Source organism: Salvelinus fontinalis, chromosome 36 (assembly GCF_029448725.1).
Source record: "Salvelinus fontinalis isolate EN_2023a chromosome 36, ASM2944872v1, whole genome shotgun sequence".
NCBI lineage: Eukaryota > Metazoa > Chordata > Actinopteri > Salmoniformes > Salmonidae > Salvelinus > Salvelinus fontinalis.
The window spans coordinates 5361353-5388242 of record NC_074700.1 but is presented as its reverse complement, the minus strand read 5'-3'; the positions used below and the strand labels follow the sequence as shown (position 1 = coordinate 5388242).

Below are 26890 nucleotides of genomic sequence, written 5' to 3'. Positions count from 1 at the left end.
TTCCAATTCATCCCAAAGGTGTTCAATGGGGTTGAGGTCGGGGCTCTGTGCAGGCCAGTCAAGTTCTTCCACACCAATCTTGACAAACCGTTTCTGTATGGACTTCGCTTTGTGCACGGGGGCAGTGTCATGCTGAAACAGGAAAGGGCTTTCCCCAAACTGTTGCCACAAAGTTGGAAGCGCAGAATCGTCTAGAATGTCATTGTATGCTGTAGTGTTAAGACTTCCCTGCACTGGAACTAAGGGGCCTAGTCCGAACCATGAAAAAAAAGCACCAGTCCATTATTCCTCCTCCACCAAACTTCACAGTTGGCACTATGCATTCAGGCAGATAGCATTCTCCTGGCATCCGCCAAACCCAGATCTGACGGACAGATGTACACCAGATGGTGAAGCTTGATTAATCACTTCAGAAAACGCATTTCCACTGCTCCAGAGTCCAATGGCGGTGAGCTTTACACCACTCCAGCATTGCACATGGTGATCTTAGGCTTGTGTGTGGTTGTGTTACAGTATAACTTTAAACCGTCCCCTCGCCCCGACACGGGCGCGAACCAGGGACCCTCTGCACACATCAACAACTGACACCCACGAAGCGTCGTTACCCATCGCTCCACAAAAGCCACGGCCCTTGCAGAGCAAGGGGCAACACTACATCAAGGTTTCAGAGCAAGTGACGTAACTGATTGAAATGCTACTAGCGCATACCCGCTAACTAGCTAGCCATTTCACATCCGTTACACTCACCCCCCTTTCAACCTCCTCCTTTTCCGCAGCAACCAGTGATCCGGGTCACGGCACCAATGTTACAGTATAACTTTAAACCGTCCCCTCGCCCCGACACGGGCGTGAACCAGGGACCCTCTGCACACATCAACAACTGACACCCACGAAGCGTCGTTACCCATCGCTCCACAAAAGCCACGGCCATTGCAGAGCAAGGGGAAACCCTACTTAAGTCTCAGAGCAAGTGACGTAACTGATTGAAATGCTACTAGCGCGTACCCGCTAACTAGCTAGCCATTCCACATCCGTTACAGTTGCTCGGCCATGGAAACCCATTTCATGAAGCTCCCGACGAACAGTTATGTCGATGTTGCTTCCAGAGGCAGTTTGGAACTCGGGAGTGAGTGTTGCAACTGAGGACAGATGATTTCTGCGCTATGCGCTTCAGCGGCCCCGTTCTGTGAGCTTGTGTGGCCAACCACGTCGCGACTTATGCTCCTAGACGTTTCCACTTCACAATAACAGCACTTACAGTTGACCAGGGCAGCTCTGTCCACATACTTTTATATATAGAGTATGTTTATTGACAGCGCCAAGCAACAGAAAATCAAATTAAATACTGTTTGACTTAATGGTTGCAAGTTACATTTCTTTGCCCAAAACCATGTGGGTTGTTTCCATTTATGGCATTTCCGTTTTACTGTTCAACACCGACTGATGAATCTGGCGCTTCGAGGCAAGCAACAAAGGAGTTGAATCTGGCACGCTGGACCAAGTTAAACTTTATAGTATTTTCCACTAAAATAAAAAAGGTACTAAGTAGCCAGGTGCCAGCGGCTGCAGTGACAATGTGCAGCAGACATAGAAAAATTCCTGTCACAAAAAAAAATAACAAAAAAAACACACTTACTGCTGCAAAAGTGGGACTGATAAATTTGTCATTTAGAGCGAGAGATAAAGAGAGCGATAGAGAGATCAAGTGTCAAAAAGAGAGCAAGAGATAAAGAAAGCAAGAGAGAGATGGAGAACGAGAGCAAGGGAGAGACGTGAAAGTACAGAGAGAGAAAGATGAGAAAAGACTCCGTGGCGGAATGAGACAAATGAAAAAAAAAAAAAAAAGGGGAGATTTGCATCAGGGTCTTTAATTTTGTTAGCAAGTTTGTTTTACATTCAAGTTGAACTGGAGCCAGAGCAGACAGAACTAAGGGGGAGAACATACATTATTCTAAGGTTCAGACCGACTGTGCTAATAAAACAAAGTAAATCTCAGTTGACTAGCAGATATAAATCCTACATTTTGTTTTCATTTTCTTGAAACACTGCCATCAACAGCTAATAGAATAAACTATTTTTGTTTTGTTTATTTGGTTATTTTTATTTCACCCAAAAAAATATGACGCTGTCTGTAAAGATTAATTCTATATTTATTTTCTCTGATGAAATGTCATGAATCTATTAACAATTTGAAGGTCACAGGAATTCAAGCATGCAATAAAAACCAGAAAAACAAACATTCTTTTAAAGGCTTTAACCCATAGTCATGAGGTCATAGGTGTTGGGTCTGACAGTAGTGATTTAAAGTGGGTATTTTCCTTAAAGCCTACTCTCTGAGGCAAATCTATGTCTATCTGTCCATTGATTTCCCATACTATCCAAGCACCAGTCCATTCAAGTCTTCAAATCATTGAGCAGGACAATCCTTTAAGACAGATTGTGTGTCAATCCCTGAGATCTGACCATCTAAACGTCTTTCACACAATAAAAAAAGTCTAAGTCCTCCGCCTTTCTTTTCAGAGCTTCCTCTTCTTCTTCGCTTTCTTCTTCCGTCTCTTCTTGGCCAGGTAGTTAGTGAGGAGGTTAGTCTCCCTATCGTCTTCCTCCTTGTACCAGGGTCCCCAAACCCCTCCGTTAAAGTTAGGGTTGGAGCGGGAGTCTTTAGCTGGGTAGCGCACCGGGATGGCCGTCTTATTGTACTGTGCTAGCCTCGATAGCATCTTCTTCACTATGTGTGGGTACTGTAGCGACAGGTCCACTCGTTCATAGGGGTCTGCCGTGATGTTGAACAGCCAGATGGACTTTCCCCGGTCCCAGCGGATGCGTTCATTATGCCAGCGGTTGGTCAGAAGTAGACTGGAGAACGTCTGCGGAGGGACCCAGTCGCTGTAGCCAGGCACCCCAGTAAGGAGCTTCCAGTGACCGACCCGGAGGGCGGCACGGATGGCCGTGTTCCAGAGGCCGTAGCCGGCCTTCCAGGATCCATTCTTGGCCTTAGTGTAGATAGGGTCAATGTTGTGTAGGATGTCCTGCCGGGGGGACGGACGGCCCTCGCTGATGGCCTCCCACACGTCGTACCCGTCCAGGTTGAGGTCCTCGTCCAGAGTCCCCTCCCCCAAGGACACCAGAGTGGGGAACCAGTCCGTGATGTGAATCAACGCCCGACATTGGGTCCCCTTGTTCACAAGCAGGGGACTATGGACAAAGCCTACGGCCCGGATGCCCCCCTCCCAGTAAGTTGCCTTGCTCCCCCTCAGTGGCCAGTTGCTGCCCCCGGCCATGGGCTGGCCCCCGTTGTCTGACGAATACACTATCACTGTATTGTCGTAGAAACCGTAGCGCTTTAGCGCCAGCGTGAGGTTGTGAATGGCCTCATCCAGGCAGGACACCATGGCGGCGTACTTGCGACGATGTAAGTTAGGGATGGACTTGTAGCGCTCCAGGTAGAGAGCGGGCACCTGTAGCGGGGAGTGGACTGCCTGAAAGGCCAAGTAGAGGAATAAGGGTTTCTGAGGGTTGTGGTGAGCCAGGATGTCCACAGCTTTTTGGGTGAACATCAGGGTTGAGTATTGGCCCCTATCTTGTTCCCAGGCCGCCTCCTCCCCTTCATAGAGATCATAGCCACACATGCCAGGACCGTCACATTTATAATGGCTATAGTAATCACCACTACCTAGCAGGGACCCAAAGAAGGTGTCGAAGCCACGCTGGGTGGGCATGCAGCCGCGTTTGTAGAAGCCCAGGTGCCACTTGCCCACCATGTGGGTGGAGTAGCCCGCCTGCCTGAGTTTTTGTGGCAGTGTGACATTCTCCAGGGGCAGACAGTTGGCCTGGGTGGGCCGGATGACCGAGTGCTGGAGGCCCGTGTGGATCTGATACCTGCATGGGACACAGAATAAATAGTGTTAGTCAATCAACCAATCAAATCTTATCTAAGACTCTCTTTCTTCACAAAGAGAAAGCCAAGGCGACAGTGGCTAGGAAACACTTCTAGTTTATCTAAACATTGAGAAGAACCAGCGTGTAGAGGGAGAGACCATCCTCATCTGGCTGGCCAGAGTATCCAAAAACAAGTCCCACATCATAAAGCATTTGCTTACATTTACAGCTGAATATAATATAGTTGCAGTATTATGTTATGACAGGTTCATACATACGCCGCCATGACTCTGATGTGGTGTTTGGACATTTCCTACCTCCACTTTTTAACATTCACCAGTTGGCTCGACTTTCTACACGGTGAATATGCTTCCTTGGAAATCTATGCTTGAATTGTAAAGGAGTTTCATGGCATATGATGTGCACACAAATTGCTCCGCATAGGGAAAATAGAATATTTCTACAATTTCAACACGCTACTGTATACATTTCCAATAAACCAAACACTCTCCCAAGGTTCTGGTAATCCATTTAAAATTCATCCAGTTTAAGTTTTTAAAACAACAATCAATCCTTTCACAGGCCATTTAAATGCAATGAGACGGCACAGAAACAGCTTGGCGTAACAGATTACACACATTATGCAATCTAATTGTAATTACAATGGACTTAGTCCAAAGCAAACCGGTTTAAAATGACAGTTGACTGCTTGGGCTAACCAGAGAACATAGTGAGGCTTGACAGGAGATGTCCAAGAGCAATATGCCAGAGGATGTAGTGTAATAGTGGTGGGTATTTGGGGGCGAAGTGTCAATATGGAAAACCCATCATTCAAGAGTCAACGACAAGCCAGGAAACGGAGCTCTGACCTGAAACTAATGATGTTCCTAACTTTCTAGATTGCGATGGCCATTTTGGCAACGATCAAGATGGAAAAGAAAGCGATGACTTGTGTCGACTTTGTCTCGGTGTCTTCACAAGGCTGGTGTTATGAGAGTGACGGAGTTGCCTCATGCCTATTGTCATGAGCAAGGAAATAGTCAACAATCAAAGCCCAGAGGTAATTGTTTTCCTAGTGGCAACAATCAAACCCCCAGACAAACCATAGTTACTGTGTGTGCAGTATATGTGTTTGCACAACTACTGCCTATGTACACGTGTCTTATTCTGAAAACTGGAACCATCTCTTTGTGCTATGCTTACTGAGTACCTAAAACCAGTCTGTGATTGTACTTGGCAGTGGGAATAAGAGTCTGTTTATTATATCAGACCATGTAAATAGTGCAAATGTTGGTTTTAAAAATTGAGCACTTAGTCTCGGTAATGTAATCAAGGAAGGCACTATTCTGTTAGTAATGTGAAGTAAAAAGCTGTACTACCTTGACATAGTGACTGATTTCTGACTAGGTTACCCATGCTAGACCCGGGAGCAACAAAGGTAGCCTTTTAAAAAGCAGGTCCTCCGATGTCTAGAGGTGACGGCCCGTCTTGGCTCAGAAAGTGAAGCAACCTGGGACGTTGGAGCCCGTCTCGGTAGTAATTACGTCCGACTCTCCTGTGCCGCTTTTAGACGGAGAAAGACAGACTACCTCAATCCCTCCTCTACATCCCTCTTTCTCTCCCGCTGCCAGTGGCAAAACAGGCAACCACTCACTAAGGAGCGGTAGAGAAAATAAGAAGTTGGGTGTGCACTTTGAAAAAGGAGGCTTTAGCCGGAGAGAAGCCAGGAGGTGGACAATCGAACCCAAGGCTTTCGTACTAGGGTCTATACGCTTCACAGGAGGTAGAGCACGCACTGCGGTGCTCTGTTCAAAGTCACTCCCGGGGATCCAAATCTACAATTTTCATGGGGAATATACCTCCCCTCACACAAAAAACAACCCATGCTTACACAGAGTATGTACATGTACGCACCCGATCCCCTCCACACAGCACAGCTTGGCTGGTCATCGTCCTACGCTCAAAGTCATTTATTGGTGCTCCTGGTTCAGTTTGGGCTAGGTTCACGTCAACATGGAAGTGATGTGTGGGATCTGCAGGTTAAAGCGGCAGGAGTTGATTTCAAACTTTTCCACGGCCCCAAACACTCGCTTAACCACACCTGGACACAGCCCTACGCATGTCTTTGCATGCATTTTTAGCATACTGCATCTTGGAAGTGCAAATACTGTGGAGTACACACTACAGTAACACACACTTAACTTTAACAGTAAAAAACATGACTGGCCTAAGTGTTTTTGGGAAACTGGCTAATAATCCCCTTGAGAAACTGAAAAGGTAGAAATGCTGTTGAGTTGATGAAACACAGGAACGTTCTAAGAGGTTTTAGACTTAACTGGTTATTCCCTGAGGTACATGTCATTCACTTAATCTTTTCACACAATATTAAACGGTCAGACAAAAGCTGGCCAGAGTTTGCAAAATGGCATAGTGTGTGTGTGTGTGTGTGTGTGTACAATCTGTGTTTGTATGTGTAAAGCCGCTATATGCGTATGTTTTAAGCTTATTTGTGCATGTGTGTGTGTGTGCGTATGTCTGTGTGCTTGTTTGTATGCTAAAATGACAGAACATTGTTTTGCTAATGGACCTCGGGAGAGGGTAATGACGTAGTCCCTCTGACAGTCCAGAACTCCCTACAGTACAATATTCCATGCCTCAGGAGTCAGTCAGGTGGGAGGACCGTCTTACTGAACAAATGGAACAGCTCTTCCCCCTCTCCTTCTACAATTCACCGTGTGGCAGATGTGTCTCAATGAACGCTGCACAGTCGCTACGGTAGTAAAACAGCATCGTTCACAACACACCGGTGAATCACTGCTGTTTCCACGTCATTTCAATTCAATTACGTTGAACCTACGTGGAACAGACGTTGAATTGACATCTGTACCCAGTGGGCTGGTGGCAGTGTTGTTGTTTGGTCCCATCTCCAGCAGACTGTAGTGTAGTTACATGCAACACGCAGGGATAGGGTCATTAGTAGAGTATATACACCCAACATCTGGCATCCAAAACCTAAGATCCTCTAAAATGTGTTTTGAAAGCAGAATGACTGTAGCATACGGGTTAACCTTTTACTGCAGTGGGCTAAATCAGAGTCACACAGAGTTGTTCTGGGTAGTCTTAAAACACATTTACTTTGAAACAAAAGTATACCCCTCACACACGTGGTTATGGGCTTACAAAACAGGAAGACGCCTGTACCATGTCAGATATAGAGCGTCCCAATATTACACTTTATATACATCACAAAAACGTTTTACGGTTTTAAGTATAAAAAAAATATAAAAACATTTAATGAACACTCCACCCATGAGGCCACTGGGTCATTTTGACTGCAAGAATGGCCTACGTAGGTCTGAGTGGCTCCTAGGATTATTTTTTATTTTTTTTAATCAAGTATTTTATTTTACCTTTATTTAACTAGACAAGTCAGTTAAGAACAAATTCTTCACCAACAGTGCGTTAACTGCCTTGTTCAGGGGCAGAACGACAGATTTTTACCTTGTCAGCTCAGGGATTCGATCTTGCAACCTTTCGGTTACTAGTCCAATGCTCGAACCACTAGGCTACCTGCCGCAAACAAGTGGGGTAGTTTAAAATGCAAGATTCAATATGTTAGTGAATCAGAATTCATCTTTGAGGATAGAATGAATGGGAAATGATCATCTAAAACTAACCATTCAGTGGGGCACTACGACGGGATCTGGGATGAGAACCAGATTGTGTTGCTTTCATGTGGCTCTGGGATGATCACTTCACACCAGTTAGTGGTCTGAGTAGGGGCCTCTCAAATCGCCACTCCACAACAGAAACACACTGGGGTATAGAGGAAGCATTGTTGCGCTGAGCTATCATTAACTGGATCCAATATGGATCAAATAAAATAATATAGTGATGGAAAAAATAAGTCAAGGGAAAAGCAACATCTGTCTTAGGGTAGAGACGAGAGACAATCAAGCAAGCTCTTTGGTGGTCCATGGTGGAACTTGGCGCTGAGCGCATAGGCTTTGACTGGAGCAGAATATGAACCTGTTTACCCCAATTGCCATAATAAATTCGTTGACATATGTTGAAGTGAACTCAGACTTCACAGCTACATATATAATGTGCAGAGAAAACTTTTGTTTCCATCTATATGCCATCGCTCTGTTTAGCACTTTTCACAAGCAATTACACGTCCATGTTTACTCTCTTCGTTTGCCCATAAATGTCTATAAAGTGCTGTTTCTGGAAGGTTTTCTGCTCCATTATCTTCATTCTCAGCCAGACGTGGACCCGCTTGTATACATTCCACCGGCGTATAAGATTAGATTTTCCATTCCTTCAAACTTCATTTGTTTTTATTTGTCCAGCTTCGTATTAAAGCCAAGGGTTGAAATCTGGGATTGAGAGGAAGGGACATTGTGTCCCTGAGGGCATCTTCCTTCAGATTGTAAAGCCACACAAAATCACAATGCAACACAGTTAGAAAGGACAGATGTACGTCAGAGCTATGTGTGTGTGTGTGTGTGTGTGTGTGTGTGTGTGTGTGTGTAATAGTCTCTTATGTGTTCATCCGAAAGGTAGAGTGCGCGTGTGAACGAGAGCAAGTGTGTGTGTATGTGAGCGCATGTGTGTTTCTGCGAGTGCGCATGTGTGCCTGCGTGAATTCACCTACGTATGAGAGAGTGTGCGAGTTCACCATATAATCCTAACCCTCCAGAGAGTCTTATGGGATGCTGGCGCTCACATACCAAAAGGTTACAGGCGTGTAATGAGAATGTCATGCTACGCAGTCTCTCATCCCGAAACAGATCAGTCATCTAAAACAAAAGCTCTTGACGTGGACTGGAATTCAAAAGTATCCTGGTCTATATCTATGGTATTTCAAGGGAATGGGTCATTGGCCTTGAATTTGTATGAGTCTTGAGTGGTTGAAGGACATTTCTGCTTTCTAGTCTTTATGGGCCCTTAAAAAAAGATGACTGGTGTAGTGAGCGTATTCAATGTGCCTCCCACCCTGTCGCAAACAGCCCGTTTACAGACCCTCATTAACATCTTATGGCATGAGCTCATGGTTCTTCCCTACTTTACTTCCATATCAGTTAGCGCTAGATGGTTTCTACTTCCGGCGCCGACAGATGGCCGCCTCGCTTCGCGTTCCTAGGAAACTATGCAGTATTTTGTTTTTTTACATGTTATTTCTTACATTGGTACCCCAGGTAATCTTAGGTTTTATTACATACAGTCGGGGGGAACTACTGAATATAAGAGCAACGTCAACTCACCATCATTACGACCAGGAATATGACTTTCCCGAAGCGGATCCTGTGTTTTGCCTTCCACCCAGGACAATGGATCTGATCCCAGCCGGCGAACCTAAACAACGTCGCCGTAAAAGGGGAAAACGAAGCGGTCTTCTGGTCAGGCTCCGGAGACGGGCACATCGCGCACCACTCCCTAGCATACTACTCGCCAATGTCCAGTCTCTTGACAACAAGGTTGATGAAATCCGAGCAAGCGTTGCCTTCTAGAGAGACAACAGAGACTGTAACGTTCTTTGCTTCACGGAAACATGGCTCACTCGAGAGACGCTATCGGAGTCGGTGCAGCCAGCTGGTTTCTTCACGTATCGCGCAGACAGAAACAAGCCTCTTTCTGGTAAGAAGAGGGGCGGGGGGGTATGCCTTATGATTAACGAGACGTGGTGTGATCATAACAACATACAGGAACTCAAGTCCTTCTGTTCACCTGACTTCTTCACAATCAAATGTCAACCGCATTATCTACCAAGGGAATTCTCTTCGATTATAATCACAGCCGTATATATTCACCCCCAAGCAGACACAGATGGCCCTGAACAAACTTAATTTGACTCTATGTAAACTGGAAACCACATATCCTGAGGCTGCATTCATTGTAGCTGGGGATTTTAACAAGGCTAATCTGAAAACAAGACTCCCTAAATTCTATCAGCATATCGATTGCGCAACCAGGGCTGGTAAAACCCTGGATCATTGTTATTCTAACTTCCGCGACGCATACAAGGCCCTCCCCCGCTCTCCTTTCGGAAAAGCTGACCACGACTCCATTTTGTTGCTTCCAGCCTACAGACAGAAACTAAAACAAGAAGCTCCCGCGCTCAGGTCTGTTCAACGCTGGTCCGACCAATCTGATTCCACGCTTCAAGACTGCTTCGATCACGAGGATTGGGATATGTTCCGCATTGCGTCCAGCAACAACATTGACGAATAGGCTGAGTCGGTGAGCCAGTTCATTAGAAAGTGCATCGGCGATGTCGTACCCACAACTATTAAAACATTCCCAAACCAGAAACCGTGGATTGATGGCAGCATTCGTGCGAAACTGAAAGCGTGAACCACTGCTTTTAACCAGGGCAAGGTGACCGGAAACATGAGCGAATACAAACAGTGTAGCTATTCCCTCCAAGGAACACAAGAGGTATGTGGCAGGGTCTACAGCCAATCACGGATTACAAAAAGAAAACCAGCCCCGTCGCGGACCAGGATGTCTTGCTCCCAGACAGGCTAAATATATTTTTTGCTCGCTTTGAGGACAATACAGTGCCACTGACACGGCCCGCTACCAAAACCTGCGGGCTCTCCTTCACTGCAGCCGAGGTGAGTAAAACATTTAAACGTGTTAACCCTCGCGAGACTGCAGGCCCAGACGGCATTCCCAGCCACGTCCTCAGAGCATGCGCAGACCAGCTGGCTGGTGTGTTTAAGGACATATTCAATCAATCCTTATCCCAGTCTGCTGTTCCCACATGCTTCAAGAGGGCCACCATTGTTCCTGTTCCCAAGAAAGCTAAGGTAACTGAGCTAAACGACTACCGCCCTGTGGCACTCACTTCCGTCATCATGAAGTGCTTTGAGAGACTAGTCAAGGACCATATCACCTCCACCCTACCTGACACCCTAGACCCACTCCAATTTGCTTACCGACCCAATAGGTCCACAGACGACGCAATCGCAACCACACTGCCCTAACCCATCTGGACAAGAGGAATACCTATGTGAGCATTTAACACCATAGTACCCTCCAAACTCGTCATCAAGCTCGAGACCCTGGGTCTCGACTCTGTGCAACTGGGTCCTGGACTTCCTGACGGGCCGCCCCCAGGTGGTGAGGGTAGGTAACCACATCTCCACCCCGCTGATCCTCAACACCGGGGCCCCACAAGGGTGCGTTCTGAGCCCTCTCCTGTACTCCCTGTTCACTCACGACTGTGTGGCCACGCACGCCTCCAACTCAATCATCAAGTTTGCGGACGACACTACAGTGGTAGGCTTGATTACCAACAACGACGAGACGGCCTACAGGGAGGAGGTGAGGGCCCTCGGAGTGTGGTGTCAGGAAAATAACCTCACACTCAACGTCAACAAAACAAAGGAGATGATTGTGGACTTCAGGAAACAGCAGAGGGAGCACCCTCCTATCCACATCGACGGGACAGTAGTGGAGAAGGTGGAAAGTTTTAAGTTCCTCGGTGTACACATCACGGACAAACTGAATTGGTCCACCCACACAGACAGCGTGGTGAAGAAGGCGCAGCAACGCCTCTTCAACCTCAGGAGGCTGAAGAAATTCGGCTTGTCACCAAAAGCACTCACAAACTTCTACAGATGCACAATCGAGAGCATCCTGTCGGGCTGTATCACCGCCTGGTACGGCAACTGCTCCACCCACAACCGTAAGGCTCTCCAGAGGGTAGTGAGGTCTGCATTACTGGGGGAAAACTACCTGCCCTCCAGGACACCTACACTACCCGATGTCACAGGAAGGCCATAAAAATCATCAAGGACAACAACCACCCGAGCCACTGCCTGTTCACCCCGCTACCATCCAGAAGGTGAGGTCAGTACAGGTGCATCAAAGCTGGGACCGAGAGACTGAAAAACAGGCCATCAGACTGTTAAACAGCCACCACTAACATTGAATGGCTGCTGCCAACATACTGACTCAACTCCAGCTCACTTTAATAATGGAATTGATGTAAATTGATCAAAAATGTATCACTAGCCACTTTAACAATGCCACTTAATATAATGTATATATTGTACTCTATCATCTACTGCATCTTGCCATCTTTATGTAATACATGTATCACTAGCCACTTTAAACTATGCACTTTTATGTTTACATACCCTACATTACTCATCTCATATGTATATACTGTACTCGATACCATCTACTGCATCTTGCCTATGCCGTTCTGTACCATCACTCATACATATATCTTTATGTACATATTCTTTATCCCTTTACACTTGTGTGTATAAGGTAGTAGTTGTGGAATTGTTAGGTTAGATAACTCGTTGGTTATTACTGCATTGTCGGAACTAGAAGCACAAGCATTTCGCTACACTCGCATTAACATCTGCTAACCATGTGTATGTGACAAATAACATTTGATTTGAACCAAATGACAGTACAGCCACAATCTCAAAAACACCCATCGTAATCACACTAGCTATCGCTGTGGTTTATTTTTACACAACCGCTGGACCGCTAGGCCAACAAATCACAACGAGTGCAGCTTGCAAATCACAGAATCCCACAATGCACAACGGGGATACCACTACTAGGCTACACAACCCCTGGGTTCTAGGCCTATACCAGGTTTCAAACCATCACTATCCCTGGGCCTGGGCCCGGCTCCATGTGCCAACCCCACGGAACTGTTCCACGTCCTCCCCACACATGGTTCGAATAAGCAGCCTCTCCTCGGCTCTCTAAATCTAATGAAATTCAGCCTTGGAGCGGTGTGGTTCCCTCGCTTATCCCCTTCCTCCCTTTCCCTCCGACTTGATTTGACCGCCCCTTCAATCTCACTTCTGCTGCTCCCTCCTTGGCTCGCGTCCTCTTTGACCTATCGCACTTTCCCTTCCAGGACTCAAAAACACGAGAGATTCCTTCACTTCCGTCCAGACCCTCCCTTAGACATTCTTCCTTCCCTTATTCACACGCTGGCCTTGCTTCACATATCCACAGGTTCACTTCGTCAACCGACCCAGTATGTATTCGCTCTGCAACCCAGTGTGTTGGGATGGAGTGAGTGTATAGGGTGAAGGAAAGGGTAGAAGGGCAACAGAGTGAGTGTATAAGGTGAAGGAAAGGGTAGAAGGGCAACAGAGTGAGTGTATAAGGTGAAGGAAAGGGTAGAAGGGCAACAGAGTGAGTGTATAGGGTGAAGGAAAGGGTAGAAGGGCAAACAGAGTGAGTGTATAGGGTGAAGGAAAGGGTAGAAGGGCAAACAGAGTGAGTGTATAGGGTGAAGGAAAGGGTAGAAGGGCAAACAGAGTGAGTGTATAGGGTGAAGGAGCGAGAGATGTACAGAAAGAGAGTGACAGCTCGGTGAAGCGACAGGAGATGGGTGAGTGAGAGGAGAAGCTGGGCGACTGTGGACAGTCTCTGCATGGGGTCTGGAGAAGTGGAAGGTGAGCCTTGACTGGGGTGAGAGGCAAAAGGGAAAAGAGTAGCCCTGTGCAAATAAACCACGGCTCTTCCCGCGGTTTGATAGAGTTGCAACTTACAGCGCCTCGACACCAAGACAGCACAGTGTTTCGTTTTATAAAGCTGCCCTTATCCACATTGGTGACGTCCTCCACGCAACCCAGAAGCCACTATGGGGCACATTCCTGATCATTTGTTTGTTGATGGGTGGCGGGTTCATCAACGATGTGGGCCTTTGATAGCTAAATAGAATTTCGCTTTACGCCGATTCCACCGGAGTCATCCCCCGTGGGAAGTAGGGCGTGAAAAAGAGAGGGACTGATCGATGTGTGAGAGAGAGAGAGAAAAGAAAGATATTCAGGAGATGGAGGGGGGGGGGGGGGGAAGGTATTCTGGCTCTTTTCTCAATAGTTTTTATTCAGACTGGGCACATAAATCTTTGTAAAAAAAAGGAGTGCGTCTGAGAATGTGATAGTGAATTTAGACTACAGCAAGGAGACATAATTCAAGTCCTTTTTAACACTACCTGACAAACAGCTGTGAGGTTGTCAAGTTTCCAAAGTTCTGGCAAAAATAAATCAGCTGTCTTTCATGAATGCTTAATTCCACATCCGTGTACTAAAAACCGTTGACAGAGGCCACACATCAGCTCTGTCCGGACACGTTTTGTCGTCATGTCTCTCAAGCTGGGAAATACGCACATCTTTGATACTACCAGGTGAGTTTACAAAACTTTCAGGAAAAAAAAAAAAAATGTCCTTTGTCCCAACCGCCTTGTTTAGCAGAGAAGTTATTTCAGAGAACCTGGTCTTGAGCACCAGCCATTGTCTCACCATGTCACACGCCCATTCCACAGACATAGTCCACATTCTTAAACTTAAAAAAGAAAAAGGAACGACATAGCCGTTGCCAGGTCAACGCAACCTATGCCCTTTTCTTGGTATAACTCCTCACTTTTCCAGGACTGAATAACTGAGAAGTACAGTTAGAGTTCATGGGGTTTGAAGAGCCTAATAAGTCAAGGGCTGTTGAACTTGGGAGGCAAATGCTCAACTGAAGCCTCAAAATGTTTTTTTTGCCGCTGCCGAGGAAAACCAGAGGTCGAGGTGCTTCGATTCAGAGCTGCCGTAGCAATTTGTTATGCAGCTCCTGTCATTGGGGGGGGGGGGGCTTTACCTTTGTACGAACAGCAGCAGCACAAATAGGTTTCACTTGTCTGTCTCCATCTCTTCTCCATTACTGACCCCATAACTTTCTCCTATCTCAGTCTAGATAACATTAGGGGTTTTTCTGCAAAGAAAAGTATTGGGCGGGATCGGTTAAGGATATTTTCAGGCCGCCTATGTCCAAACAGTAAAAATATATATATTTTTATATATATATAATTTTCAGGGTGGAACATTTGAGTGTAAACTTACATAAAGTATGTAGAAAAGCTAATGGACATATATATATATATCTTTGAGAACTAACAATCAACTAAATAAACAGCCTGGTCTCATAGACTAGACGTAAATATCTGGAACACTCAAATTAGTATGATATGTTACGCTTGCTATGGTTACATAAGACAGATGGTTACTTAAGGCAAAAACAAAAGTATGGTGGTTGATCAGGGTGGGCGTATAATGCGAATGTGGAGACGTGGGACAAAAGTCGCGAGTTTGAATCTCAACACGGACAACTTTAGCATTTTAGCTAACTACTTAATACATTTTTTGCTACTTTGCAACTACTTAGCATGTTAGCTAACCCTTCCCCTAACTCCTAAACTTAAACCTTAACCCATAGCCTAGCTAATGTTAGCCAGCTAGCTAACGTTTGCAACCTAGCTAGAATTCACAACATATCATACATTTAGCAAATTCGTAACATATAATAAAAATTGTAATTCGTAACATTCCATACGAAACGTAACATATCATACTAAATGGAGTGTCTCGAGTTTACATACAGAATATACAAAATGCTCTGAGACCAGGTTGAAATAAAAGCTAGACAGACAGGAGAATCAAAAATCAAGAACTTAAATTATGCGTTCAGGAGTATTTCTGTCATGGTATGGGGCCCCTATTGATTTTATTATAATGTTTGAGTCACTCAGATAGCGTAAGACATGGCAAAATGTGTAGAACTGCAGGAAATTCACTTTAAAAGTGCATTTTTTTCTCTCAACCTCATGGCCAACAGGAGGGCCTTTACAATTTTAATGGAGTTTAATGAGGTGAAGACAGAAATAGATTTTTTAAAGAAAGCTGCGATTTCAGTGGCTGGGTTAGTCTTGCATGCTGCCACCACCTGATCTCTGCAAATGAAGGACCTGAGGGCAGAAGACAGTGGGCACTTGTGTGTGAAGGATCAAGTCTGGGCCTCTCTCTGGTATCCATGTGTTGCATTACAGCAAAGGGAGAGAGGTTGAGTGGAACGGACAACATTTGACCTGGCCGTCTCTAATCCTGCACAACAAGCTGAGTCGATTGAGTTGATTCTGGAAAACCCTCGCGACTCAAAAGACCATTGTCATCATTGATAGCTTCTCTCTTTAGGACCAGTGACCGGAATGATAGTGTGTGGGCATGGTAGTAGGGGGAGAGGGCATGTCGGGGTTGAGCAAGGGGGTTTAGAGAGATTGTGACGATTGTGCAGGCCTACTCCTGGAGTAAAAAGCACATTGAAATGGAGAGTGCTTCGCAGTCCAGAAAGAGGCTTCGTCAGCCTTAATGCAAGACTTTGTCAGAAATGGCTGATATTACCTCTACTTGAACTTCAGTACCATACATGTCAACGTGCCCCGGGATATATGGATATTTTGACCTGTCAGTCCCCTTCAGTCCCCTGGGTAGAACTTAATATTTATGAGGCAAGTCAACCTGTCCATCTAGAGACAGTTGAGGGGGGGGGGGAAAAACACATTTCAAACTACAGCCCTCTGGTGTATAGCTGTGGTTTACAATTGGTGCGCAACTATAACAACTGTAATTTAAATTGTGTGTGTGGCAGGGGTCAGATTCCGTTGGTTGCCATGTCAACCAGCCCAAAACCCATAATAAGCCCCAAAACGATTACACCTCCAAAAATGACCCTAAGCGGCGAGCAAAAGTTGAGAGATCACAACAGCCACCCTTTCAGCACGATATTCAAGTTACTATATTGTAGGCCACAAAAGGGGAAAAGCATTGACATCTTGACATTTTAACAGTCCTATAGAACGGATCATGGGCCAGACATCTGCTGAAATCCAACCGCAAGGCATGGAAGGGAAATCCAGCCCGGTCCCTCCAATATACAGCACATTGTCCTCACAATTCTATCCATTAGTAAAACACACACACAAAGGACCCCCAAGGACATTGGGACACCCTTCTGTTTCGAAACGTAGGTAAAAAAAATAAAAAAAACACCACCACTCTCTTGCAATCATCCTTTCAGGAGCAGCCTGGTAACATAACTGAATATACACCGACATTTCCATATGTACAACAGGGGTGGGTGGAGTGGGCAACATGGTAGACACTTTTTTTCTTCTTCATAATTTGCCAGAAGAGGTGCCCAGCAACCTTCCCCTTTCAGTAGGCAGACACTATAGGAGCAACTGAAATATCGCATTTACATAAGTATTCAGACCCTTTCCTCAGTACTTTGTTGAAGCACCTTTGGCAGCGATTAGACTCGAGTCGTCTTGGGTATGACGCTACAAGCTTGGCATGCCTGTATTTGGGGAGTTTTTCCAATTCTTCCCTGCAGATCCTCTCAAGCTCTGTCAGGTTGGATGGGGAGCGTCACTGCACAGCTATTTTCAGGTCTCTCCTGAGATGTTTGATTGGGTTCATGTCCAGGCTCTGGCTGGGCCACTCAAGGACATTGGGACATGTCCCAAAGTCACTCTTGCTTTGTCTTGGCTGTGTGCTTAGGGTTGTTTTCCTGTTGGAAGGTGAACCTTCACCCCAGTCTGAGGTTCTGAGTGCTCTGGAGCAGGTTTTCATGAAGGATCTCTCTGTACTTTGCTCAATTCATCTTTCACTCGATCCTGACTGATCTCCCTGCCGCTGAAAAACATCCCCACAGCATGATGCTGCCACCACCATGCTTCACCGTAGGGATGGTGCCAGGTTTCCTCCAGACGTGACAATTGGCATTCAGGCCAAAGAGTCTAATCTTGGTTTCATCAGACCAGAGAATCTTGTTTCTCATGGTCTGAGAGTCTTTAGGTGGCTTTTGGTAAACTCCAAGCTGGCTGTTATGTGCCTTTTACTGAGAAGTGGCTTTTGTCTGGCCACTCTACCATAAAGGCCTGATTGGTGGAGTGCTGCAGAGATGGTTGTCCCATCTCCACACAGGAACTCTGTCAGAGTGACCATCGGGTTCTTGGTCACCTGCCTGGCCAGGTGGCCAGCTCTAGGAAGAGTCTTGGTGGTTCCAAACTTCTTCCATTTAAGAATTTTTTATTTATTTTTTATTTTACCGTTATTTTACCAGGTAAGTTGACTGAGAACACGTTCTCATTTGCAGCAACGACCTGGGGAATAGTTACAGGGGAGAGGAGGGGGATGAATGAGCCAATTGTAAACTGGGGATTATTAGGTGACCATGATGGTTTGAGGGCCAGATTGGGAATTTAGCCAGGACACCGGGGTTAACACCCCTACTCTTACGATAAGTGCCATGGGATCTTTAATGACCTCAGAGAGTCAGGACACCCGTTTAACGTCCCATCCGAAAGACGGCACCCTACACAGGGCAGTGTCCCCAATCACTGCCCTGGGGCATTGGGATATTTTTTAGACCAGAGGAAAGAGTGCCTCCTACTGGCCCTCCAACACCACTTCCAGCAGCATCTGGTCTCCCATCCAGGGCCTGACCAGGACCAACCCTGCTTAGCTTCAGAAGCAAGCCAGTAGTGGTATGCAGGGTGGTATGCTGCTGGCAGCATGATGGAGGCCGCTGTGTTCTTGGGGACCTTCAATGCTGCAGACATTTGTTGGTACCCTTCCCCAGATCTGTGCCTCATACAATCCTGTCTCGGAGCGCTACAGACAATTACTTTGACCTCATTACTTGGTTTTTACTCTGACATGCACTGTCAACTGTGGGACCTTATAAAGACCGGTGTGTGCCTTTCCAAATCATGTCCAATCAATTGAATTTACCACAGGTGGGCTCCAATCAAGTTGTAGAAACATCAAGGATAATCAATGGAAACAGGATGCACCTGAGCTCAATTTCAAATCTCATAGCAAAGGGTCTGAATATTTATGTAAATAAGGTATTTCTTTTGGTTATTTTTAATAGATTTGCAAAAAATGTCTAAAAAAACTGTTTTTGCTTTGTCTTTATGGGAGTATTGTGTGTAGAGGTGATGAGAAAAACATTTTAGAATAAGTAACGTGACACAATGTGGAAAAAATTTCAAGGGGTCTCAGTACTGTCCGAATGCACTGTATGCGTAGCTTTTCCTTCTGTGGACCGCCAGGTGGTTGCTATAGTGGATCCACTTGCAAACAGTTAAGTTGTTACTGTGCTGATGTGCATCTTAGTTCTCCAGCACTCAATTGTGTGTTTTTGAAATTTTATCTTGAAGCAATCAAATGTATTTTAATAAAGCCCTTCTTAAATCAGCAGTTGTCACAAGGTGCTTATAAAGATACCGGGCCTATAAAACAAGAAAAGAGCAAGCGATTCAGATTTAGAAGAACAGTGGCAAGGTAAAAATCCTTAAAATGGCAGGGAACTAGGAAGAAATCTAGAGAAGAACCGGGTGAGAAAGAGAGAGTTGAAACAGCAGATTCAAAGCAGTCATTGTTGCACTTTACATTGTGTGCTTTTGCATGCATTTCACTGTCTTGAGAACATACAGTAACTTTGAAGTCTGTCTGCATAGCCTTTCAAGTCACATGGCGCTTGCATGCAGAAGTGGGATACTTCACCGGGCTCTTCTATTACGCTCCAGTGAAAAAGTCATAACGCTCCAATGGACCTTACTCTCTAGTAATTTAGCCAACAATTAAGTCTCCCATGCACAATTCCTTTTGACTATTGGTCACCTCACATGTATAGGGCAGGCTAATTAGTGGACATAAGTAAATCAGTCTGAAGACGACGACGACAACCATCCCGCCTGGGATGCAGGTGGAATGGTCCCCTCTTGACTTTATAACACTTTAACACACTCACTGCATTGGCCCAGCCTGGTCTCATAGATTAGACATAACATAGTAAACATACATACGGGACACTGAAATGAGATGGTTAGATACTTTGCAACTTTCCACCTGGCTACCCCTACCCGGGCCAACAGCTCTGTACCCCCCACAGCAACTTGCCCAAGCCTCCCCCATTTCTCCGTCACCCAAATCCAGATAGCTGATGTTCTAAAAGAGCTGCAAAATCTGGACCCATACAAATCAGCTGGGCTAGACAATCTGGGCCCTCTCTAAAATGATCTGCTGCAATTGTTGCAACCCCTATTATTATTATTATTGTTGCAACCCCACCTATTAATAGCCTGTTCAACCTCTCTTTCGTATCGTCTGAGATTCCCAAAGATGGGAATGCTGCCGCGGTCACTCTAGAACCAAACTGTTACAGACCTACATCTATCCTACCCTGCCTTTCTAAGGTCTTCGAAAGTCAAACAGATCACTGACCATTTCGAATCATACCGTACCTTCTCCGCTATGCAATCTGGTTTCCGAGCTGGTCATGGGTGCACCTCAGCCACGCTCAAGGTCCTAAACGATATCATAACCTCCATCGATAAAAGACAGTACTGTGCAGCAGTCTTCATCGACCTGGCCAAGGCTTTCGACTCTGTCAATCACTGCATTCTTATCGGCAGACTCAACAGCCTTGGTTTCTCAAATGACTGCCTCGCCTGGTTCACCAACTACTTCTCTGATCGAGTTCAGTGTGTCAAATCGGAGGGCCTGTTGTCCAGACCTCTGGCAGTCTATGGGGGTGCCACAGAATTCAATTCTCGGGCCGACTCTTTTCTCCGTTTACATCAATGTCGTCGCTCTTGCTGCTGGTGATTCTCTGATCCACCTCTACGCAGACGACGCCATTCTGTATAATTCTGGCCCTTCTTTGGACACTGTGTTAACTAACCTCCAGACGAGCTTCAATGCCATACAACTCCCCTTCGTGGCCTCCAACTGCTCTTAAATACAAGTAAAACTAAATGCATGTTCCTCAACCGATCGCTGCCCGCACCTGCCCGCCCAGCTAGCATCACTACTCTGGACGGTTCTGACTTAGGTATTTGTAGTTGTCCACATATTCTAGGTGTCTGGTTAGACTGTAAACTCTTCTTCCAGACTCACCTTAAGCATCACCAATCCAAAATCAAATCTATAACCGGCTTCCTATTTCGCACTCCAGCAGGTATATTTCACTGTTCACACCCAAAGCCAATTCCTCCTCTGGCTGCCTTTCCTTCCAGTTCTCTGCTGCCAATGACTGGAACGAATTGCAAAACTCACTGAAGCTGGAGACTCATATCTCCCTCACTAACTTCAAGCATCAGCTGTCAGAGCAGCTTACAGATCATTGCACCTGTACATAGCCCATCTGTAAATAGCCCACCCAACTACCTCATCCCAATATTGTTATTATTTTATTTTGCTCCTTTTCACCCCAGTATCTCTACTTTCACATTCATCTTCTGCACATCTATCACTCCAGCGTTTAATTGCTAAATTGTAATTATTTCACCCCCATGGCCTATTTATTGCTTTACCTCCCTAATCTTACCTCATTTGCACAAACTGTATATAGACTTTTCTATTGTGTTATTGACTGTACGTTTGTTTATTCCATGTGTAACTCTGTGCTGTTTGTGTCACACTGCTATGCTTTATTTTGGCCAGGTCGCAGCTGTAAATGAGAACTTGTTCTCAACTGGCCTACCTGGTTAAATTAAGGTGAAATAAACAAAAACAAAAATTAAAAACTTTCCCTAATCCTAACTGAACGTCTAGCAACCCAAAGGTTGTGAGTTTGAATCTCACCACAGACAACTTTATCATTTTAGCAACTACTTATTACTTTTTAGCTACTTTGCAAATACATTGCATGTTAGCTAAACCTTCACCTAACATTAACCTAACCTCTAGCCTTGCTAACGTTAGCCTGCTGGCTAATAATTATTGTATGTTTTGCAAATTCATAACATATTGGACATTTGATTTTTTTTTTTTTATTCATAAAATATCATACAAACTGGGTCATGGACATCCCACAAATTAATACATTCCATACTAAATGAAGCTTCTCGGATTTACGTACAGAATCATACGAAATGCTCTAAAACCAGGTTGACTGTCCACAACTGAATACCCACTAGACAGGAGGTTAAACTTACCTGCCAGTCATCAATTGACTCCTGGAAGGGCTACAGAGAGGCTGCACATAGTAATTCTCCAGTTTCACTCCCTGCGCTGCCAGCCTGTCCAGAGTTGGGGTTTTGATCTCGGACCCATGGTAGCCCACATCCCGGAAGCCTTGGTCATCAACCAGGATGAAAATGATGTGAGGTTGAGTGGTCTTGTCAAGATTATTCACTCGGTTCTGCGAATTGCCATTCCAATTTTCCCACGACATCTGATCGCCACATGTTAGTGAAGTAAACGCGAATAAACTCGCCAGTACACTGAAGATAAACATCTTCACCCCCGACGTTTACACTGCATCAAAACCAAACCACTCGAATCATTGTATTAGTGTCGTTAAAACATTTTTTAACGATAGTTGTTTGCTACATTGCAAAAGTTATTGGCAGTGGTTGTCATAGTGGACAACGCGCGAATGCGGTGGAGCGTTGCACATGTTCCGGTGTAGCAACCCTTGGAAATTGTGTTAGCATTGTCCTCAATAGCCTATTATCATACTCTAGCCCAATGACAACGTTTGTGTTCAGTAGCCGACGATAATAGCAGTCCAGTCCTTTCAAATACTACAATATGTGTGTTTGAAGTCACCACCATTAAAACGTTCATCCAAATTTCTGCAATGCAAAACATCTTCCCGTCGGAATGTGTTATTCCTCGTTTGAAACGTGGTTCCTCTCACCAAAATCGTTGAGTTAACTTCACTGTATTGCTGTGCAAACAGTTAAAACGGTGTTACATCAATCCCGATCCTCACTTATGTTTCTTCTGGGACGTGAGAGACTTGACAGGTCCTTCTCTCTCAGCAACGGCGAGTCTGTTTCAGAAACACCCGCTGCCAGCTATAGCGGCTGCTGTTCGGTGTGTGCGCTCTCCTCGCACTCCACCATCTACACTGCAGAACTGAAATCTGAGCGATAATTCATACAGCACTGCCTCTGCGTTCTATCTTTCAACATCCCTGTCTGTCTGCCTCTCCAAAGTCCACACATTTAAATGGATGGAGGAGTACAAAGAGCATTTGGATCACGCTATTGATTGGGTTGTGACAGTGTGGATTATACAACGGGTGGGTCTAATCCTGAATGCTGATTGGTTAAAACCGCATTCCACAAATTACCGCTGGCTAAATCTATGACGTTTAAATGCCTATTTACACTGTTCCATCTGATCGCGCAATCCACTGTCTCATCAGTCCAGCCAGGCAATTTATAAACTTGATCTCCACTATAAAAAGCATTAAAAAAATCTCGAATCATTAGCTCATTGTTATGGAGGTATCCAAATAGAAAACAGTTTATGCAAATGCAGCTACTTTGCTGTTATTCTGGCTGCACTTTTTGACATGGCTGTAAATTAGCCATAGTTGGCTAGCTAGCATACAAGGGATAAGAACATTGCCAGCCAGTATGTCAATGTAACATTTAGAATGAACGACTGTGTCACTTCTCTAGCAACCCGAGATTTGTGTCGGGACTATATCTTGTGGAAGGATGAAATAGTATGAATAAATTAATCAAAATAACATTTTTTATGAAAATATGTCAATCATTATTTGAATATGTTGGTAACCCGTTGTATAAAAGTGATAATGCCCTCGAAGCCGGTGTTTGGAGGATATATTGGCACGGTTTGCCGGTCCAAGACTTTGTCTCGGGCCTAACAACACCCATGCCAATATATCCTCCAAACACCGGCTTCTCGAGCATTATCACTTAATTAGATAACGTGAATGGAAAAATTGTATCCATTTCAACTGTCTTCGAATATAATTGATTTGTTTTCTCATTACTCCTGAGGGAAAGCAACATGTTTTTCTTCTCTGGATTTTCAGCCCTTTAAGGAGTGACATGTGATATATGGTCTGCCCCTGGAGACAGTCACAAAGTTTGTAATAACAGTGTTGGGGAGATAAATAATAATCTATTGTAAATGGAGGTAAAACCTACGTGGTCTGTATTTCATCTTAACATCTTTAAAACCTAACCGTTGGAAGCATTCCATAATGCAGACTTCAACCAACACTCTGTCTAGATATGCCATTTATTTATGGAAGGCAAAAACTCAATTGGATTTATAGTGGATGGGCATCTGTAGAGATTTGGACAGCTTTTTCAATTGAAGATCATTTTTTTTAAACTCAAAAAAATTAAGTCAACCACTAATCTAGACTGAGGGCTAAAACTTCCTGTTAGTCCAACATACAGGAACACATGTGTCCTACTGCTTGATTATCCTAGTGTATTTTTTCGTCTGGCTTACCTTATGTTCCCCAATGGCGCATGATGAACTAGGCTACCTCTCCCAATTTAGGAGTAGACTTGACGTCAGAGAAAGGATTCATTCAGCTGAGGTTATCTCGTTCATTTTCTGAGGGGGAATAAGCAGTTGGTTAAACCAAGCAGTACTGCGGAACTAATCTTAGTATAAGTGGTGGAAAAAGTGCTGTATTGTCATACTTGAGTAAAAGTAAAGATACCTTAATAGAAAATGACTCAAGTAAAAGTGAAAGTCACCCATTGAAATAGTACTTGAGTTAAAGTCAAAAAGTATTTGGTTTTAAATATACATAAGTATCAAAAGTAAAGGAATAAATCACTTCAAATTCTTTATATTAACCAAATTTTTGTTTTTTAAATTTACGGATAGCCAGGGGCATGTGTGTTTAATGAGTCCACCAGATCAGAGGCTGTAGGGATTACCAGGGATATTTTCTTGATAAATTGGACCATTTTCCTGTCCTGTGTCACGGATTCCCCGGTACTGCTGCTCATTCTGTTCCGGAGGTTGATGGCACCGGCCTTCTAGGCTGCACTGAACTGTGTCATTACGCACACCTGGTTCCAATTCCTCACTGATTGTGTTTGTATAAATGTGCCCTTTGTTTCCCCTTTGGGCTGTCGATTATTGTTCCCATGTCTGTTGGTCGTGTGAGTATCTATGCGTTTGTTCAGCCTGTGCTGTGCGTTTTGTGCATTGTGTATTACGGGTCTCATCCCGTGTCGTTCTACGAGGTTTACCCTCGCTCTTTTGTTTGGGTACATCCCAGTGTTTTGTATATGGTTGGTTTTGGGTGTATTAAAAAACCCAGATGTATTCCTGCGCCTGTCTCCAAATCCTTTATACCAGCGTGACATCCTGCTAACCATTCAAAATGTAACAAGTACTTTTGGGTGTCAGGGAAAATGTATGGAGTAGAAAGTACATTATTTTCTTTAAATCAAATCAACTTTTATTTGTCACGTGCCGCATTCAACAGGTGTAGTAGACGTTACAGTGAAATGCTTACTAACAATGCAGTTTTAGTGGAAAGTATTTACTAAAAAACTGGGGAAAAAAAGGTATAAAAAGAAATAGACAATTAAGGCGCAACAATAAAATAACAGTAGCGAGGCTATATACAGGGGGTAGCGTTAGAGTCAATGGGTAATATGTACAAGTAAAGTGACTATGCATGGATGACAGTAGCAGCAGTGTAAAAATGTGGGTGGGGTAGGGACAATGCAAATAGTCTGGGTAGCCATTTGATTAGGTGTTCAGGAGTCTTATGGCTTGGGGGTAGAAGCTGTTAAGCCTTCCGAACCTAGACCTGGAAGCACCGGTACCGCTTGCAGTGAAAGTAGCAAAGAGCAGTCTATGACTAGGGTGGTCGGAGTCTTTGGCAATTATTTGGGCCTTCCTTTAGGAATGTAGTAAAGTACAGATACTACTTATGTAGTACTTTACACCACTGCTTAGTATTATGATTCTCACTTAGTCTCATATAAAGTTGTGAATTGGGCCAGAGGTGTCTGGGGAGGAGGGGTGTGGTTGTGCAGAGTTCGTGTGCCTGCGTGTAAATAAAGGTCCCTCAAACAGACTGGTACTTTCTATGATCCAGTGAGCATTAATTCATGGACCCACATAATGACCAAGGGAGAAGGTGTCTGTGATGTGAATTCATTTTCTGCTCTGCAAAAAAGATGAATGTCTACCAATGCAAGTTCGGATGTAATGAAGCACAAACTGGGACTGTACCCGCTCTCAGATGTATCTGAACAGGAGACCGTGTACTCTCTCTGTATATCTGACAAAACTGTTAACTCTGTCACAATGGACTACAGGTCAAATGGGGTCTGGGTGAGAAAGCTAAAGGTCCATTGAAGACCGGACAAACACACAGGCAAAAGTCCTTTTCATTTTGTTCCAAAAACTAAATGTTGCGTGTTACTGAACTTGACCAGAGGCCAAGAATGAAGTCGTCAGAGGCGTCATGTGTGCTAAATGTCAATGAGGGGTATAAATCCCCTTGTCATTAAGGTTAACTCCCTGGAGTCTGAAAATCGCTGTGAAACTAATTCCTTGGAAAGAGGACTTACAAAATTATCCAATCTTCCAAAGCCAAGGGATTTTTCTGTACGCGCACACACACACACACACACACACGCACTCCTTGCATCCTGTGCCATTGCATCATCATCGTGGGTGGGTCCGGTCGGTCGATGAGTAATGTGACTCAGCATGAGGTCATAGGCCCTCTTTTATAGTTCTGACCTCTCAAAGTGGGTGGATTATTGAAAACATCATCCTCTCTTTAAAGTGCAAATGCCCATGCAATGTCGACCACCCCAAACTGACACTAGCAGACGCTGGGGACTGCCAACCCAACGTCTCTGTTCCAGGAACCAACCTCTCAGCACATTCCCACTGAGCTGTCTTCCTGCGTAATTGCCTCATTTTTGAGGTGACTCATTTTACAAGGCGTAGGGAGGGGAAGAGGAAAGAGTTTTTTGATTTGTGGAAGTTTCTGTAATAGACCAGCGAACTTTGATAGCTCTGTGCCCACTATTATAGACATTTACACATGACTTCCTGCGTATAGAGGGCTGCAACGCCTATGGCCACATTGCACAGGTATGGTATGTTAATATTTCCACACAATGTTTTGACACTGAAATGACCTTTTTTGTTAGTAAGGAGGAGACAAATCTCCATGTTATCTCCAAGGTGTTGACATTGAAATTACCGATGGGCCAGTCAATGACTGAGCGGGATTCACATGATCTAAGGCACTCACCCAGCAGTACTGTAATTGTGTCAGACATGTCAGAGTGGGTTAGGGGAAAAAGCAATGTGGCAAGTGGGGGTCCCAATGGGGATATATACTGTATATATATACACTGAGTGTA

At 44.8% G+C, this 26890-nt stretch overlaps 1 protein-coding gene across 1 annotated transcript; it reads right to left on the bottom strand.

Annotated features, from left to right (window-relative positions):
* Positions 1-1852: 1852 nt before the first annotated feature.
* On the bottom strand, positions 1853-22758 carry LOC129835070 (arylsulfatase J-like). Its single transcript, XM_055900423.1, has 2 exons — positions 21698-22758; positions 1853-3879 (listed from the first exon to the last, which is right to left on the bottom strand). Exons 1-2 carry the CDS (start codon positions 21997-21999, stop codon positions 2517-2519), a joined length of 1665 nt encoding a protein of 554 aa, XP_055756398.1. The 5' UTR covers positions 22000-22758; the 3' UTR covers positions 1853-2516.
* Positions 22759-26890: the final 4132 nt, after the last annotated feature.

Coding starts and splice junctions, on each gene's coding strand:
- LOC129835070 (XM_055900423.1), bottom strand. CDS start 21,999: ATGTTTATCTTCAGTGTACTGGCGAGTTTATTCGCGTTTACTTCACTA. Junction 3,880..21,697: donor AGTCAATTGATGACTGGCAG/GTAAGTTTAACC, acceptor TGTCCCATGCAG/GTATCAGATCCACACGGGCC.